The 19,829-nt window shown below is 36.1% G+C and overlaps 1 protein-coding gene across 5 annotated transcripts in view; it reads left to right on the forward strand.

The window, feature by feature from the left end:
• The window catches only part of LOC129269284 (unconventional myosin-XV-like), a 68,765-nt gene that overhangs the window by 31,665 nt on the left and 17,271 nt on the right, over positions 1-19,829 (forward strand). For 2 of the 5 annotated variants that reach the window (XM_064105552.1, XM_064105553.1), the window contains exons 23-39: positions 1,285-1,470; positions 1,779-1,939; positions 2,518-2,769; positions 3,125-3,331; positions 4,768-4,919; positions 5,308-5,571; positions 6,539-6,595; positions 8,725-8,817; positions 9,417-9,589; positions 10,166-11,332; positions 11,758-11,898; positions 13,534-13,669; positions 15,351-15,463; positions 16,609-16,724; positions 18,018-18,111; positions 19,056-19,221; positions 19,709-19,803. In XM_064105552.1, the coding sequence (XP_063961622.1) occupies positions 1,285-1,470; positions 1,779-1,939; positions 2,518-2,769; positions 3,125-3,331; positions 4,768-4,919; positions 5,308-5,571; positions 6,539-6,595; positions 8,725-8,817; positions 9,417-9,589; positions 10,166-11,332; positions 11,758-11,898; positions 13,534-13,669; positions 15,351-15,463; positions 16,609-16,724; positions 18,018-18,111; positions 19,056-19,221; positions 19,709-19,803 (3,573 nt within the window). The remainder of the gene's footprint in view (positions 1-1,284; positions 1,471-1,778; positions 1,940-2,517; positions 2,770-3,124; positions 3,332-4,767; positions 4,920-5,307; positions 5,572-6,538; positions 6,596-8,724; positions 8,818-9,416; positions 9,590-10,165; positions 11,333-11,757; positions 11,899-13,533; positions 13,670-15,350; positions 15,464-16,608; positions 16,725-18,017; positions 18,112-19,055; positions 19,222-19,708; positions 19,804-19,829) is intronic. The other 3 variants (XM_064105555.1, XM_064105554.1, XM_064105556.1) reach the window with 3 other exon arrangements.

Below are 19,829 nucleotides of genomic sequence, written 5' to 3' on the forward strand. Positions count from 1 at the left end.
ATTGCTCAGATCCAATGAAGATGTTGACTGATTGCTCAGATCCAATGAAGATGTCGACTGATTGCTCAGATCCAATGAAGATGTTGACTGATTGCTCAGATCCAATAAAGATGTTGACTGATTGCTCAGATCCAATGAAGATGTTGACTGATTGCTCAGATCCAATAACGATGTTGACTGATTGCTCAGATCCAATGAAGATGTTGACTGATTGCTCAGATCCAATGAAGATGTTGACTGATTGCTCAGGTCCAATGAAGATGTCGACTGATTGCTCCGATGCTCAGATCCAATGAAGATGTTGACTGATTGCTCAGATCCAATGAAGATGTTGACTGATTGCTCAGATCCAATAAAGATGTTGACTGATTGCTCAGATCTAATAAAGATGTTGACTAATTGCTCAGATCCAATGAAGATGTCGACTGATTGCTCCGATGCTCAGATCCAATGAAGATGTTGACTGATTGCTCAGATCCAATGAAGATGTTGACTGATTGCTCAGGTCCAATAAAGATGTTGACTGATTGCTCAAATCCAATGAAGATGTTGACTGATTGCTATTTCTCATGAAGATGTTAACTAAAGTACTTTAACAAGAGTTTGAGCCAAGTTTAGCTGTTAATGCATCATGCATCATGTGGCAACCCTGGACATGCCTGTTGTTTAAGTACTGTAATCATATTACTTTATCTCATTAAGACTTGACCAGGGCCCCATAACACCACATACTTAAGAGAGATGGCAAATATGGTTGAGCAATGCTGAAAGGTTCCTTGGTTCCATCGCCATTAGGCAATTCATTACAAAACATTGTGTTACAGAGCCCTGATATTAGGAGCTTGATGCATTTATCAATCATTGGTAGCCCCATAAACAAGCTGTAAAACCATTTTTCTTTTTTATTACAATAATCCACATGCTTTCTGAAGGTGGAAGTGTGTGGTGTATTGGTTCTGACTCTCGCCTTGTAATCAGAGGGTCGTATGTTCGAATCCCACCATGGCCTATTGTCCTTTGGCAAGGCGTTGATCCACACTTTGCCACTCTCACCCAGGTGCTGATTGGATACCATTAGGAAACATCATTGTGGTTGGTTTAGCAAGACTACTTATAATAGGCTGCAAAAAAAATCATGAATCCAATAACCGGGTAATAATGATTATGAAGCGCTCTAAGCAGTCATAGACTGGAATCGTGTTATATAAAAGCCAGTTATTGTCATTATTATTTTTTAAGCAGTCATGCTTAACCAATCCAATCCTATCACATTTAATTCCACAGAGTGATGGTTTTGGGTATCAGGACTTACCTATTGCTACAGGCTTCCATACCCTCAATGAAGCCGATGACGATGAGGCCGTAGCAGTCTTCAAGCTCATTCTAAGGTTCCTTATGACTGCTGACCCTGGCAATGACCCCGCCAAGAAAACTCAGGATTTTATCACTGGAAACTATATTGTACAGAAGGTAGTTATAGATTACTGGTTTTTTGTCCATTTATCAATTTAAAGCAATATTATATCTTTTGTGGGGGGGGGGGGTTAAGACTATGAATGTTTAGAATTCCCCACTGTGGCATCCTTCAGCAAAAAAAAGTGATGTGAATTTGCCACTCTCCACCCTAGGGAGCATTGCATGAAAGGACTTGTCAGATGTTTTATCAGACAAAGTCTCTTAAATCTAATTGTAAAGTGCTTACAGAAGTCAGTGTTTATTTAAGATGTAATATATATCATTGTAAGTAAAATATTATTCATTATATTATATCGCTGCAGGGTTTGAACAATCGTAACATCCGAGATGAGATCTACTGCCAGGTCTGTAGCCAGACATGGAACAACACCAACAACACCATCCAAGAAAGGGCATGGCTGTTGCTTAGCAACATCATGGCGGCCTTCCCTCCGTCTCCCAAGCTTTACAACTTCCTCCTCAAGTAAGTGGAGTTGGTGAACATACATAAAGGGTCAAAACATTGGTCTCTGTTTTATATTTCTTGTTCTACGCTACTTTTATTATGTTATTGGCTTATTGTCATTAGCAACAATCCAGAATCGTTTGTGAAATTCATGTAGGACAATGTAAGTTTGTTCAGTTTTTCTGAGTTCTACAAAGTACTGTGAGAATCTGCAATATGGAAGTTTATAAAGCTGTACTCAGATTTGTAACATTGTAGATCTTCATTTAGATGGGTTACTGGAGATTTGTGAGATGGAAAAAGGGAATGGATAGTGAGAAAGAGAAAGAGGGAGTGGTATATGTTAATAATGTATTAGTAGAAATTAGAAAGTTTTTTTTAAATATGAAAGAGAAAGATAGAGTCAGACATTAAAGTTAACAGTAAGATCAAAAGAGTGAGCAAGAGAGAGAGAGAGAGATAGAGACATCAGTTGATGTTTTCAATTACTTGATTTTCATTACTACACCTTTCCATGAATTTACCAATAAAAATAGTTTGTCATACCTTGACTTGAGAGCATCGTTTAACTTCAAAAGAACCTTTCTGTTCTTCAGGTATGTGTCTGACCATGCCTACGATGGTTACAAGGCCTACTGCCAGCACAAGCTTCTCTCCTGTGACCCTCATGCCATTGAGTCTCAGGGTAGTAGGACCTATCCTCCGAGTCTCCTGGAGTGGAAGGCTCACCAACTACAGGCTAACATGTCCTTGGTCACCGGACTTCCTGGAGAGACTGATCCTATCAATGTACAGGTCGATTCATGGACCACGGGAGAGGACTTCGCAGCCGCTGCTCTGAAACAAAAGTAAGATGATATATACTTTGTCAGCTAAAATGCAGTGCAAGATGTAGTACAAGATATTTGCAATCAACTGCAAGTTGATTATTGATACCAAAATCAACTATGTCATTGATTTAATTCTCTCTTTTGTTGTCAGAAATTGTCAAGATTTGAAAATTGCCTGGAAAAAGGCTTACAATCACTTCATCAAGTCAGTGATCTTGGTAAAAGATGCCTTACTGGAAGATGTAAAAAAAAGAAACATTTTGTAAGTACTTACAGTCCACCACTAGTCTTTTACTAGGACACCAGTCATACTTTTCCATTCACCTTGTCCACAAGTCCACACTTTCAAAATAGTTTTGTTCTTTCACATCAGGGGACTGCAGAAAGGTTACAGGGGTTGGTCGGTGGAGCTGATGGATGAGAATGTCCGCTACGATCTCTCTGGACCGGACTTTGTCATGGATCTCATCGCTGAGATGGAGGTTCACCCTGAGATGCCGGTAGGAGAATCTCATTTCCTCATTGCTTCTGAGATGATCAAGAGTGGACAGACTCAACATAGAAGAACTATCAAAAGAAGGTAATGATGGAGGATGAGGATAATGGTGATAGGGGTTATGGTTATGGTAATGATGATGGAGAAAAAGGAGCATGAGGGCAATTGTGATAATGATAGTGATGGTTGGAGTGAAAACTTGTTAGTGATAATGATGGTGATGATGATGATGATGAGGAGGAGGAGGAGGAGGATGATGGTGGTGGTATTGTTGGTTGTGAAAATGATGTTAATAATGTTAATCATAATGGTGGTAAGTGTAAATGATGATGACAACAGTCCAGACCTGAATTTTTGAGGAGTGTGATTGCGCCGGCGCTCCTAAAAAAATACGGAGAACAAAAAATCGCTCTCCTAAAAATTAAAAAAAAAATTTAAAAAATTCACATTTTACATCTTTAAATCCATGAAATGGCCATCTATTTTCCATGATTCCTTGAAATTATTTTGATTTAGTTGAAAACTATCACAAAAATGAAGAATATTCACCTCTTTCCCGACTCTGATTTGAACTTACACTCGGTAAATATTGTAGTCCCACATGTAGATTTCCATGGTGTTGCCATTTTTTTTTTTTGAGCAGGAGCGCGATATTTTGTAAACGTATTAGCCCAGGCCTACTTTCACCACAGATTAAGTAATAGCTACACAGCTATTGCATATACGATGTTACGAAAAATCTACAATTTAGCATACATGTATTGTATTGAATTGATTTGAGCTCCTCAAGGAGAGCGATTCTGAGGAGCTCAATTGAGCTCCTCAAAAAAATAAGGAGAGCGATTTATTGAGCTCCATAAAATTATATATGTGAAGGGCTGCAGTCATGATTATTGTGTAAGTGATGATGATGACAATGCTAGTTGTAATACTGTTGATAATATTGGTGATTTACTATCAATTGTGTTGACAAGATTATTACTTTTGTGATTCATATGGCCAAAGTACAGACCCAGTCAGCAATCTTTGACAATGGCTTTCACCAGACTTTACACTCAGAGCCAGAACTTTAGAAATGGTCCAGTGAATCCATTGTTCTGGCTCTAATGTTCTATTGTTCTGGCTCTAATGTTCTATTGTTCTGGCTCTACTGTTCTATTGTTCAGAGTGTAGAGTCAAGTGTAATCACACTCAAAGATTGCTGACTGCCACTGTTATTGTGATTTCAAAAATGCAAATGACTTGATATTTATCATACACATATCGATCGATCAAGAGAACAACATAGTAATCTAATGAAGATGTAGAAGCATTGCAATGTTGCTCCCACACCATAGGTCTGTAACATAAACAGTTTAAAAATTGATTTTATTTTTTTACACTGTTTTCCATAGTTACAACCAGTTATACAATTGACTGCATCTTTTATTCAATACCCTTCAGATCTCCCTGTGCTATGTTCATGATAAAATTATCAATTCTATCCCTGGCCTTATTTAAATCTCTGTCTTACCTTACAGGCAACAATCTGAGATAGAATCAATCATATCTGCTCCTACCCCAACTCGTTCATCTGCTCCTCGTCAACGATCTCAACACGATCATCTTCAGTCCCAGTACCCATCTGACCTTAGTATTCCTGAACCAGACTATGTTGCCAATTCAAAAACAGGTACAAAATAAATCATATTTACACAGCTTTCATGATGTTAAAAATTAATCATTTGATCCTCAAATTGGCAACAATTGTGAATTTGCAGAATTTTGCAATGGATTCTATTACTACGATTTTTTTTTGTAAATTAGATGAAATATTTAAAAGTTCACTACACTCGTTTTCAATTTTCCCTCAATAGTTACTTGGACATCTTATTTCAGCTCGTAAGCAAATACAATTAAAATCTACTAAAGATTGCATTTGGTTACCATATTCCATCTTCAGGTTGACTGTGACATTATTTGTAAACTTTATAAACGGCTTTCAGATGTGCCTCTTTGGTTTCTTGAAAGCTCTACCTCATGAAGTACTCTCGATCACTCTACTATTTCATCCTTGACAGGGAGAACATTGGCACAGCGTAGCCAGAGCATCGGTACCATCTCTGGAATGTCCGAGTCAGGATTGGAGGACTATGTCAATCAGCTATTTGATCCAGCTACGTTGGGTATCCATGGTGGAGGGGGCAGTGAACCCCCATCTCCTTCAACCTCTGCAGATCTCTCTAGTCCTACACGTCTTAATTATGTCATCCGGGGCGGGGGCAGGGGCCCCATGATGCCCGTCCCACCCCCGGTCCCGCCCACATCACAACCCCCAGCAGGCAGTAAGTTACAGTGTCACAACTTTGATTTGAGTTTCTATGTTTAGGGTATTGTTTGTATTTATCTGCTAATAATATAAAAATACTGAAGATTTTTTATATTGCATTCAGTCATTCTTTTTTCAACCAAAAAGAACTTGTTTTAACTTTTTTATTGACATAATTTCATCACGTTAATGTACTTTATGTTTACTAACATGTTTCTTTATATTTTATTGTGGATGTTATCACATCAGATACCCAATGTTTCCAGCAGAAATCATTTCTTCAATTTTGAATAATGTGCTATTTTATTTATTCTATTTTTTTAGCTTCCTATCAGTTCTTTTATTTCACCAGATCACTATATATCTTTATATCAGGATTCCCACAGTCATGGAAAATCCTGGAAAAAATTTTGGTCAGGGAAAAGTCAGGGAATTTGGAAAATTTGTGAAAAGTCATAGAATTGCATTTACCTCTCGGCTATGGCAGCTTTCCAGTTTGTCGTGTCTTGCAACTCTCAGGTGGAGGCCATCATAACGTGTCGGATTTTGAAAACCGTGCCAGATAGGAAGTCATGGAAAAGTCATGGAGTTATGTTTTTGAAATTTCTGTGGGAAACCTGTTATATGCTAGTACAATTAAACATTTCTATTTTTTATTTTAGTGGTAATCTACTATGAAGAAATGCACAAAAATACCTGTAATTTGCAATATAATGGTAACTAGGATGCTTGTTAATTCCATATTGTGTGATCTTGCCTCAGAATGTAATGTATATGTATCTGTCCTGTTTTTTAAAATTCAGATTATACCTAAATGGTATTTACTTCTGTGACTTATTTTATAAAATAAAACTATGCAATGAAAGTTTTGTGATTGTTATCTATGTATCTGTAAAATGTCTGTTTATATTACTTAAACTAACACAATTTTTACTGTCTTTTATTTCTATATATTCATCATTTCTCACAATATCTTGCAACAGTTATCGGTGTTCCAGCATTCACACCGGCCTCTGTTGCTAGCTATCCCACTTACACAGGTACTAACACTCTTCATTTTGTATTCAGAACTTAATTCACATTCAGCATTTGTACATGTTGGTGTTGTCATTCAAACAAAATGTGTCTAGTAGTCTACTAAGTATTCTATGTCTATTTGAAAATAATTCAAAATGAAACATTTTTACACAAAGGGGTGGTGTCATTCATATATGTATATCTAATAATTTGGAAATAATAATGACCTTTGGTTCTCAATATTACCGGATTAATCAGTTTATATTAAAGTCTTTTGGCATCTCTTATACTTTTATCTTGTGGTATTTGAATATACAAGTTGTCATGGTGTGGTGGTTCTGATTCCCATCTCTTAATCAGAGGATCATGGGTCCAAATTACTCTAGGCATCAATATCATTCTGCAAGAAATTTATCCATATATTGCTGCACCAAACCCAGGTGAAGTAAATGGGAACATTGCAGGAATGTATTCCTTCAAACACATAACAGCTTCTCTGGTAAAGCCATGGTAATTATGCTGCATTACTATAGAGTTAGTGCTTGGAGACTTCAGATGAAATAAGTGTTCAGCACAAAATAAACAAATATAATTACTATCATTACATTATAGATATTATAAGTCTATTTTGTTTTTAAATTAGAAAATTACTCAAAAAATAGACAGAAAGCATGAAGCAGCTTTTAATATGTACCCCCCCTTCATTACTTGTGCATTTGTCAATTCATAACCCATTTTCATGTACATGTAGTTTTTGTTTGTTGGTGCTTGAGCTTGTAATCTCCTTTCCCCTCCCTCTTCTCCTCTCTCCCCTATCTTTCACTACCATGTATGTTGCCAACTTTAGAGTGACACAGCTATCTATCTTTCATCACATTTAGCAATTCATTATCCTGAGCTCAACTTCCCCCTTTTCAACCATCAAACTGCTTTGATCTTCTCATCAGCAGCATCTTCCTTTTAACTCTACCCCCGCCCATCCTAACTCAACATGCCGTTATTTTTTCATGGCAATGCATTATGGGACAGAATCAGTGCTCCAACAAGCGAGTGCATCAATTAAAACATACAGTCCTAGTCATACACTTCATTCATTATTTTTCTATGTACTTCAATCATAAGCATATTAAAATACAGAAATTAAAGCGATATCCTATTTCCAAAAAGAATATTGTATATTTGAATTAAGAAAGTGGTGTTGAACTAATCGAAGCAATGATCATGAGTGTATTTTCTATCAATAATCATGCCAGTTCCATACTAGCATTCAGTCCCATGATGCACTATAATACAACAACCGTAAACACACACATATAGGACCAAGGAAGCTGAGCTATCTCTTCATACATTATCATAAACTTATTGTTACAACTCTCACCTACCTATTATCTTCTCATTGGCCAGTTTCACCCCTACAGGGTCCCGTAACACAAAGGTAAGCAATTAATCGTACGCTTGATTTTTAGGATTGATTGTACATTGTAGTCAATGGAATCAATCGTAGAAAAGTGTGTCTACGATCATTGCTAACCTTTGTGTTACGGGCCCCAGAGGTTCCATCCCCTGCTTTTGCCAAGCAAATTTTTTTTGTATTTTGTGAAAACGACCCTCTAGTGTTTCCTGGTCCCCAAGATGTTCCATCCTATATGTTGCCAAGTATGAAATGTCTGTAAGGCCTACGTACTACACGCCATTGCTGCTTGCTTTGAATCCAAAATGCATGAGCCCTGTTGCCTCTGATATCAATGGCTTGAAATCATAGTAATTCATACATCCCTTGAGTGTCTCGTCTGTCTCCTCGCTTTCCTATGTAATTCCTGCCCCATATCTCTGTTTACTGCTTAAGTATAGCACAAGTTTCAAAGAACAGTGTATGTTTGTTGCTACTTGGAATGCAGAATGCATGGACCCTACTTCAAAGGTATCCTTAAAACTGTAACTTTTGAAAACATCCCTTCAGTATCTTTCCTTTTCCTATGAAATTCCTGTCCTAAAGCCTTTTAAATCATGAAGTTATAGCACATAACCCAGGATCCATGACTTATGCTTTTGCTGCTTTGAATCCAAAATGCATGAGGAATGCCTCAAAGCTCTATATCTTGAAAACTTCCAAGAACTTGTCTGAACTGATGATCTTGTTGATTGCTCTTAGGAGCCCCTGCTGCAGGATTGACCCAGTACATGACTCCTGCACCACAAGCCATAGGAACACAGTTGGTCCAGCCTATGCCGGCTAACATGGCAGGTATACATCCATCCATTCAAACCTAAGAACAGATTTTAATTAGGTTAACCCATTGCGTACTGGAAGTGGTTGGTTCCTTTACAGAGTTTGTGTAAATTATAGAATTTAGTAGGAAATGAGTTAAGTGACTCCTTTCCATTCACATTTTCAAAACAGGATGTTTTCTTCAGTAATTTGTTTATATTCAGTCATTCTATTGAATTGTGTCTTTGCTATTATAATATTTCTTTTCTAATTGGCATTTGGAGATTTTTCATTAGAAATAGTTCCTTCACTTTGGTCAAAATCATCAGGTACACGTTCTTGTTATCTGTTTTTTTTATGTTTGTAAACCATCATTTTTTGTTTCAGTGTTATACTAACCCTGCATTACACAAATCAATATATTTTTGCATAACAACCATTTTGAAAAGTATAATGTCTTGAACGCTTTGATGGGGTATGTTCCTGTATTATCTTGGTAAAACTAGAGCTTTTACGCTTTACTATTTACTGGGGGAAAAGTGAACGAGAATTTTATTAGCGTCCGGTCTTTTTAGGGTTGAACTTTGTTGAATTTTCCTATTCTTTGGACCTAATTCATTATTGAATGATTCTAGGTATGATGCCCATGATGCAAACACCGATGATGACTTCCATGCAACCACAGATGGTGCAACCACATATGGTGCAAGCAGCACCAGTCATGGTACCCCAGACTCAACTCACCAACCCAACCCTAACCAATGCAGCCCTGTCACAGCAAGCCTATCTCAACCAGCAAACCTTATTGGTATGTATTAAAGAGTTACTGTCAATTGTAGAGATAAAGAAAGCATTTCATGAAAAAGTAGTGATTTCACTGACTATCAATTGTTATAAGCTACCTAAATACTTGCATCCGATTGGCTCATAACAAATTTATCTTTGATTATCACTGATAAGATAACATTCTCACCAAGAGGCTGTTTCATGCAAGTGTTCATAAACTTATGCAGGATATCATGGATACTGGAATATGGAGTACTGAATGGGAACCCAAAGAATTTTGTTTATAATCCCATTTCCATCCTTTCATTTATATCATGATGAAAAAATACTTCTTGACCTTAAGATATGTTAACTGCCACCCACATCACGTCACAAGTAGCTGTTACAAACTACTGGTATTTTATCGTATGATTGGCCGAAAGCACTCCATTGTCTTGTATGAGAAATGGCCTGGAAAAAATGTCTTCCCTATTTCCTGTCACAGCAAGAGAAATGGATTAATTTCAAGCCCTAATCAAAGTAATTGTAGGTTCTGAACTGTCAAAATTGTATTCACCTAAATTTTTGGCACACATTCATCTTGATTTTTTTTTCACAGGCACAACAAACTCAAATGCAACAGCAGCTACAACAACAGCAACAACAGCTGATGCAAAGTATCCAGCAATTGAACCAACAACAGACACAACAGGATCAGGTCGTCAGCACTGCACCAACATTTCATGCACCAAAGGCACGTCAGAATACTGCCAGTAAAGTTCAAGCACCTCAGCCTCCCGTCTCACCAGTATCTTCCGCATCATCTTCATCCATATCCCCGCCTCTACCACCTCCACCAGCGGTGCCTTCAGTAAATGGGGCACCGCTGAAAAGTGCCATTAAGCAGACAGCAGTCTCAAAGAGCATCCAGGAGAAGAAGAGTATCCAGTTCAATCAGCAGGTTGTCAACATCAACAATGGAGCCAGCGATGAGAGGTCTGCCTTGAAAGCTGTCTCTCCTCCAACCTCTCCGGTTTCTCCTATCTTCAGAGATAGCTTTGTTCCCCCTCCTCCGCCTCCACCTCCTCAATTTGTTTCTAAAGCCGGTCGTACTATCCAGCTGGATGATGTCAAGGACAGGGCTAGGACCATCAGGGTTGGGAAGATCGTCTGGCCTCCGCGAAAAGCAGATGGGCCAAAGGAAGAAGTTACTGTCGGACGCCTAGAGGTAGAACAGCAAGTGGAGTCTGGTCCATCGCTTCCTCTCAATCGCCCAACAGCGATTACCGCTGACATGCTTCAGGACCGTGCCGGCAGCTTGCGTAAGATAAATGCAAAGAAAATAAGACCAAGGGGTGTTGGTCATGTGGTAGCAACCAAAGATTCAGAACCAGTGAAGTCACCACCTCCTCCTGTAGCCAAAAAAGTGTTTGGACAGAAGAAGGATCATCACTCGGAGGCACTTCTGATGCTCAAGGAACAAATGAAGTCTGCACCACCACCATCACCAAAGAAGATACTGCCAAAGGAGACACCACCACCTCCACCTGTCGTCACCAAAGCACCATCACCTCCCCCTCCACAAAAGCCCCCTTCTCCACCAATTGCTCAAGTAGTGGTTGCTGTTGGTACTGTTCCACCCCCGCCTCCACCTCCTCCACTTCCTCCTCCCGTTGTGACAGAGCACAAGGAGATATCAGTCCAGACCACCCAGACAGAGATGGAATCTGTTGATATCCTCAAGGCCCAAGGCATCATCCAGGAAATAGATGACACACCATCTGTTGTAAGCATATTCTCTCTCTGTTGACTCAGTAGATGTTAAACTTACAGATGATCATTTTATCTCCATATAATTTAAAGTGCAATAATCTATATATTCTTTCCACATATTCCAGGGTGGAATCCTGTCCTGTTCTACAATCGTGAAGGCTATTTGTGGTTTAACATCATCTTGCAGTTTGAGATCATAAAAAACACGTATTAATAGTGGTGATACAAAGGGCATCTTGGAAAGCCCTGGTCTCAATCTTACTGTGCTTTCTCCAAAATGTCTCACAAGTTGGATGATTAAACTTACACAGTGAGATAAACACCCTTTATTCATTGAGATATCAAATATTCCCAATTGCTTAAACCAAAGATCATGATTCGTGATGATGTTAATGATTAGATGAACCTGATGTCTTTGATGGCACTTTGTTTCCCCAGACGTCATCCACCATACCTGATGCGCTATCTGATGCTGATGTTGAAGAGATGGAGAAGGTCCAGACATTAGTCTATCCGATGGGACAGTCTTCCTTCTACATGTACACCAGGGTCAGGTGGAGCCTCACCATCAGGAAAGAGGTCAGAAATAGTTTGCTTCCTTTATATCTTTCCAAGCTGCTGCATGTGTCCTCATAGTATACACACAATTTTTTAAAGGGATTATATGCACCACAAGCTTATTGTTTGAGATGAGCTTCATTTTAGTGTGTGCGTGTCTATCTATCAGATATAATTTACTTCTTGGAACCCACTTTTTATCCTGATTTTTAGTTAGTTTTGATAGAAGCAGACGAAAAGGAACATATTTGTAGTGATTTTGCAAAAGTATACATCCGATAATTGTACTAGTTGTAGATTTTTTCATGCCGTTTAAATCATAATCGAGTAGTTTCCCCATTTGTCATCTTATATAAATCCCATTAAATACAATTTTTTTTAAAGGTAAATTCCAGTTTTGGGAACGATCTCAAAATGACTTTTTACAGAATTTAATATAATGATCACCAAAGTGTCTGTTTGTATGAATAAAAAATATGTGCCAAAGGATTCTGGAAGAAATTGTGTGATTGCTGAGAAATAAGCAAAATAAGCGTGGATTCGGTCACTAATTCCGTCGGGTCTTTATTCCAGCAATAATAATACACTGTCCCACGTGTGCCTATCTGTGTTGGCGATCTTCAGTGTGATCGTATTTCAGCTTTGCTCTCAACCAATCATATGTAAGGATTTTAAAAGCTTATAACATTTGACACTAAAAAACAAATTTATGTAACTGTACCAGATCTAGATCCACGATGATATAGTCATACTTAACCTTGGTTTTACAGACTTTCTCATGAAATTAGTGTTTTACTGCAACTACGTTCATTTAGCTTTAAATAGTGAAAATTATTTTCTCTTTGTTACTGAATTTAATATGACATGTGGCAGCCTCGCATGTGACACCACAAAATAAAAAAGGCTGAGTTTTCATTATTTTCCTATGGATTTTCCTCAAACCTTTGCTAAAATGTCTCACGCTATTTCCCTGCATTTCTTAAACCTACTACATGTCGGGATGGACTTCCGTTATAGATCAACATCCAAAAGACTTTTATAAGCCAGGTCTCTAAACACTGACATCTGGTTTAGTTTAAAATAATCATTTTATCTAGCCTTATGTGGGGCTTGTATTGACTCAAGGCAATGAAGATAATTGCCTTGAGTGCCTACCTGAACCGCATCGCTGCCTTCATAATTCCCATTTTACCAAAAGTAGTTCTAAGGCAATTTGTCGAAATTTGCCTAGCCCTCAAGCAGGCTTACTACAAGGACTAAACTCATGGGCCCCTATTCTGATAGCAGATTTAACTTAAACTCAGGTTTAAAGTTGTGGTTTAAGTATGGATAGCCAATTGTTACATAAATCACTAACAGTAGAGATATCATACTTTCATCTCATTCGGCTCTCAAATCATTCATAATTGTGTAGGAAGTATATATAAATGATTGTCTTCACCATCGATGAATCAGGAAAGAGCATACTAAACATAAGAAACATACAACTTAATAAAAATTTTGATACTTTTGGCTTCCCATATTTAAACCTGCTATCAGAATATGGGCCATGGTGTATATGTATATAAATGTATAACTCCATGACAAAAAAATAAAATTAGCTGACCCTTCCCTTCAGATATTTGCTACATCTGACATCATCTCTTCCCTTTTCAGGTGTTTACTCCAGGAGAACGTCTAGGAAACCCAACCACTCAACAGCTGATCTTCTCTCAGATTGTCCTGGATGTCTTCAGTAATAGCTGCATCCGTATGCGCAAGGGAGAGAAGCGTTCTATGGCTCGTCTGCTAGGTAAAGGGAATGTTTCAAACTATTTTCCATTAATCATCATGGTAATGATGACTGGTTTTAATAAAGCACCTTTTTATTAAGTTACTGATCGATAATTCACAATGCATTGATCCTGATGGTATTTCTAAGAGCCTTCTTGGACGAACTAAGAGATGTGTGTTATGAATTTAACCTGCATTCTCATGAAGTTTCTGAGCCTGTTTATTTGATTCACTCCTAAATTCTAAAAACAATTTAAAAATTTCATGTTTTATGTATGTTGAAAATCCCAACTGCATTTTGTATCTCAAATTGTTTGTACACACTTTCTAAAAATTAGAATGGAAAGTTATTTGAACTTAGCTATTTTGACAGAATGTTGTTGATGCACTTTATTAGCAAAAAATGTTGTCCATGGCACCATCTTTTTAGCGTTTATTACAAAGGATTTAGGGATCGAAGGGATAATTCCACCTCTTTCCCTATTTGAAAATTTAAATTGTTATTGTTTTGTTCATGCTGAAAATTTGAATAATCTTAAGACTTCTGAGAATTTAAATTATCATGCTTGCAGTTACGTTGCTTTGTATTATGTTGGAAATATCTTATTTGGGGTTACTAATACTATTAACTGCATTTATATTTTATATGTCATTTGCAATGGATGAAGGTTGTATGTTGTTAACATTGCATTGTTTGATTAAAAGAAAACAGTATTATTTTTGTTATTTTATTTCAATCTTAAGTGTTTTCATATTCAAATTTTCATTAGAGAACAGGGAATATTTTATGTGTGATGATTATCAAAACAAATTGGCTGGAAGAAGTTTCATGAAATTAAAAAAAAAATGTAATGGTGATTACTGTGAATGAAGATATGATAATGATTATGATGATGGTGATGATGATGATGATGATGATGATGATGAAGGTGATGATGGTGATGTTGATGGTGATGATGATTATGGTGATGGTGATGATGATGGTGGTGATGATGATGATGGTGATGGTAATGGTGATGATGATGATGATGGTGATGGTGATGGTGATGATGGTGATGGTGATGTTGATGATGATGATATGAATGTACAAAAAGCAGTAACACCTCACACTTGCACAGTTATTGACTTAGTTCAATGCAACTTTCTCTAAAGCCTGTTTCAATTTGATAAGATTAAATCCGATTTGTTGTCAAAATTGGATTTATTATCAGATAAAAAAAAACATCAGAAAACACATTTTGTGTTAGATGCTGTGTAAAATCAATAAGGTGCAAAAATTAAAAAGTCAGATATATACCACTTCTAAAGCATGGAATAGGTAAAAATTTCAGTATTGTGACAATCTGTGCTTATACATGTAAATACATGAAGTATAAGATCACTTTCCAAGGGCTTTTATTTAAAGAAGCTATAGATTCACAAAGAAAGGATCCTAAATCTGATTAATTCACACATTTTTTTAGTGAAAAAGAAAGTAAGATGGCCACTATACTTTTCTGAGATAGGAATGTTCAAATGACTGTCCTATAAAATTCACTCTGTGTGCATTTTTTTCTCCAAACTTAAGACAGGTTTCAAGATAAAGTTATATATATACAAACTACATGTATATACTATGTGATTATGGCACTGTTATGGGTTTGTTATTGCTTACTAACTCCCACTTTGGTCACACTAATTTGCTTTTGGGCTACTAACAGACAAATATGGCATCACACCTAAAAATCTACCCCAGAAGAGTGCTCATCGTAAGGAAGTTATTGAGGCAGCCAGACAATTGCCTCTCTACTTTAGCAGGTTTTTCCCCATTCATGTAAGTATACTAACCTCATTTAACACTCACACACAAATTGGATTGAAAATACTGCAAATGTAAAATTGACATTGACATTGCTGTTAGTTTATTATCTGTATTGAATTATAATTTCTTGATTTGTTTATCATTTATATATATCTATTAAATCACACATTTATCTATTTTAGTATTATGCTTTTGATATTGTTGCATTCATGAGTCATTTATTTTTTTGTTACTTTGTTCTCATGCTTGCTTGCTTCTTATATTTAAATACTTTTGCCTGTATCATGAAAAAAACGAGAAGAAACAAAGGCTTTTTTTTGCATATTGAATTAATTTGCCTGCAATAGATCCCAATAATGAATGACTTAAGATTTCCTTTAAAAAATAGTTATTAATGCTTTCAGTTTCAAAGCAATGCATACAAAAAGAATTATGGTAATAATTGTGATATCTGATAAATGGCTTTGGTATAATAAATTTCATTAATGTAATTTCTATTTTGTAACATAAATTTGTGTCCAATTACAAATGCATGCTTTTGTCCCAGTATGCTAAATTCAAGTTTGTTGCTTTGTTTTACCCACAATGTTGAAGTAATAGTCTGTTGTTAATTCAAATCAACATTGATAATGGACTTAGCAACCAGTATGGATTGGGTACTCTTTAACAAAAGCATGAATGAATTTTTTGAAACTTTCTTAAGGGGCTGTTGCAAGAAAATATTTTGCAATTAATTGCAAATATTCTGTTGCAATTTTACAATGAATAGATCCATTTTATCTGTAGCAAATCAGATTACACTCCTGCAAGAATCGGACCAGCAATCTATCCCAAATTTGCAATTAATTGCAAAACTTATGACTGATTTAGGGACAGAAAATAGATTTGCAATTTATCAAAAGTTTCTTGCAACGCCCCATAATTGTACATGATAAACTAAACATAATTGATGCATGAAATCACCACCGTAGTCAAATTTGGGGGAGTATTTCTTGAAAGTGTTTTTAATTACAACTGTTACAGGCTATAGAAATCCTTGCATCTGATTGGCTGAGAGCAAAGTTGTCACTGAAAATCACTGACATGATGGTTCATGAAACACTCTCCAGGCCATTTTGTTCACAAACAATAAATCTGATTGGTATTATCTTTTATAGGGTGGGCGTCAACATCCTGATCTGAGATGGTTATGTGTCAGTGATGCAGGTATCTACCTTGTCAGGCATGAGCTAGATCCGATGAAAGATCAACTGGTCGTCACAGAATCATTCCAGTAAGTACAGCAGTTGGATATTCCTTATATGAATGAATATTCCAGTACTTCAGCTAATTAGACCATGGTTGTACAGGATCTTGGTTGTTTTTAAAGTGATTTGCCTTGAATCAATACTGTTTTAGAGGAATTATTCTTGGTTTTTTATTTTTGCAAGTTTTGCAACTAGATAGCAACAACTAAATAGCCACTCTATTTTCACTTCTGGATATACAAGTTCAAATTAAGTGATTGAAAAAGCAATAAAATCACCCCCACAAAAAAATCATTCATTTCTCAGTCATGAATCCAACTTTTTAAATTATTATGTTTGTAAGTTTTATGGTATATAAAGCATTATATTAATTTCTGACATAGAGGTACCACTTTAGCTAAACCTACATTTAATCTTAGCTCAACCCTGAATCTAATATTTGATCTGTTACAAGAAATAAAAGTCACTTCAAAGCTACTTACAGGGAAATTGGAGAAAGCATAATATTTAGAGACAATAATAATGTATTATAGAATGGATGGGAAAATCCCTGCAATCTGATTGGTTGAGAGCAATGCAAGAATTTTTACTGGGCTGCATGAACGATATCCCGATAATCAAAACGATATCCACTGTAAACAAGCTATCGTCCGAAAAGGTCATTGTGATGTCATCGCGCATGTACTGTTACGCTTGTTTACGTCAAAATTTTGAATTTTCGATCAAGGCAGAATGAATCAAATAAAGGATGCAAAATGATCTGTAAGTATAAAGACGGTACCGTAATTGTCATAGGGATTAAAACTGCCTGCAAACTCCGTTGGCTATTTTTACTGCCTTCTGTTGTGTGTATCTCCCATACACACGCTATAAGCTGCACTGTACATTCAGTGTATACCTTGTACACACTGTATGTAGGTCATGCTGTGTTCATCTAGAAATAAGTTGTGGTGCACAGATTCCCTGTATACACATAGTCATTGAAACCAACTCCCAATTATTTTCAAACTGGTTTATACATCTCCAAGGTTTTAAAAGTGATCCTGTAAATATAATACTATGAAACTTTTGGGATGGTATTTTTACACTATAAGCCTAATGTTTAGCCCATTTTCAGGAACAAAAAGGAGAATTTTTTAAATCAAAACAAAGTGAAATGATCACTTTAAGTTCCAATTGAACTCTATGTACTTAACTTTTGAATAATCATACACTTCAGAATGGAGTTATCAGAATTATTAAAAAACAATTAAAATTATTTTTAGATGAATTGATGATTGACCAAATACTATTCATTTTTCAAATATCATTTTTTGAAGCTTTTCAGATCTGAACCAGATAATAGCTGCACCAAACCAGATACTCAAACTAAATCTAGCAGATGGAACAGCGATAGTTGTCTATACAAACAGAGTAAGATATCTATTACAATGTGCAGAATTATTATGTGAAGGCATCAAATTAATTTTGAAGTGATGTTAATGATGATAAGATAAGTACAAGTAATAATTCAATTATATGTATGAGAGCTCATTATTTGAATTTTACAGATGATTTGGTAGAAGGTGTTTATACCAGAAAATATTTTTTTCTCTGAGCTGGACGATTTCAAATATTCTGAGGGATTCTTTTTAGTATCATCCTCAGTAAATTGTCATTGTTGCTTTTATTGTCATCATTATCATCATTACCATTATCATCATCATCATCATTATCATCATCATCATCATTAACAACAACATAATTATCATCATCATCAGTCATCACTATCATCATCATCATCATTATCATCATCATTATCACCATCATCATAATAATTTTCATCATTATCATCATCAATATCATCATCATCATCACCATCATTATCATCATCAAAACCATCATCAGTCATCACTATCATCATCATCATCAGCATCATCATCATCATCATTATCACCATCATCATCATTATCATCATCTTTATCACCATCATCATAATAATTTTTATCATTATCATCATTAATATCATCATCATCATCACCATCATTATCATCATCATAACCATCATCAGTCATCACCTATCATCATCATCATCAGCATCATCATCATCATCAATATCATCATCATCAGTCATCACTATCATCTTCATCATCATCATTATCATCATCATTATCATCATAATCATCACCATCATCATCAATATCACCATCATTATCATCATCACCATCATCATCATCATTATCATCATCATCATCATTATCATCTTCATCATCATCATGATCATCACCATCATAATCACCATCATTAACATCACTACCACTGGTATCACTGTCAAATCAAGTTCTAATGCTCTATTCATTCTGATCTATATATCACAGGGTGCTCAGATCAAGAGTATGATTGATGCGTATGTGGTAGACCTAGAGAAGGATTCACATCACATGAGGGCAATCCAAGACTACATCACCAGAGAAACAACTCTCCTTAGCTTCCATAAAGGAGACATAATCAAAGTCACTGGCAAACATCATGTCACAGATCCAGGTATACTGTCTAAACACCACTCTGCACATTATCATTAGTTTGATACTTGATTTTGGAATAAAGTGTGACTTACATATAAAAATGAAATAAAATGAACATTTGATGTACATCTAAACATTGAAACATAAAAGATCCTACAGTCTAGAGTTGTTAATCATCTTCCAAAAATTTTATTTGAAATCTATGATTTTTGCAGTCTGTTTCGTAATCGGTATAAAAGTTAACTCAATTCCTAACTGTATATTATTGCATATGTATGATTTGCTTTGCATTGAAGTCAATTTGGCCTGAACTTAAGGCTTGCAATGAGCCAAAATTAATTTTTAGTATTTTTTTCTCATTGTTATTCAGAACCTCATGACAGTGTATAATTAATTTATGTGTCATTCTTAGAAAATAAACTTGAAGTCGTTTGTTAAAAAATCACAAATCCTATACCTCTATTCTCCATCTCCATTTCTCCATCTTCTTTATGTTATTAAACCAGGTTGGTTATTTGGAATGTTGGATGGTCGTTCAGGTCTCTTTCCTAAGGAGTTTGTGGTCACTGCTCCAGGTCCACAGACATTGAGGCAAATTAAGGTATGTTTCCTACCATAGAATTTTTT

This window comes from Lytechinus pictus, chromosome 10 (assembly GCF_037042905.1).
Source record: "Lytechinus pictus isolate F3 Inbred chromosome 10, Lp3.0, whole genome shotgun sequence".
Taxonomy (NCBI): Eukaryota; Metazoa; Echinodermata; class Echinoidea; order Temnopleuroida; family Toxopneustidae; genus Lytechinus; species Lytechinus pictus.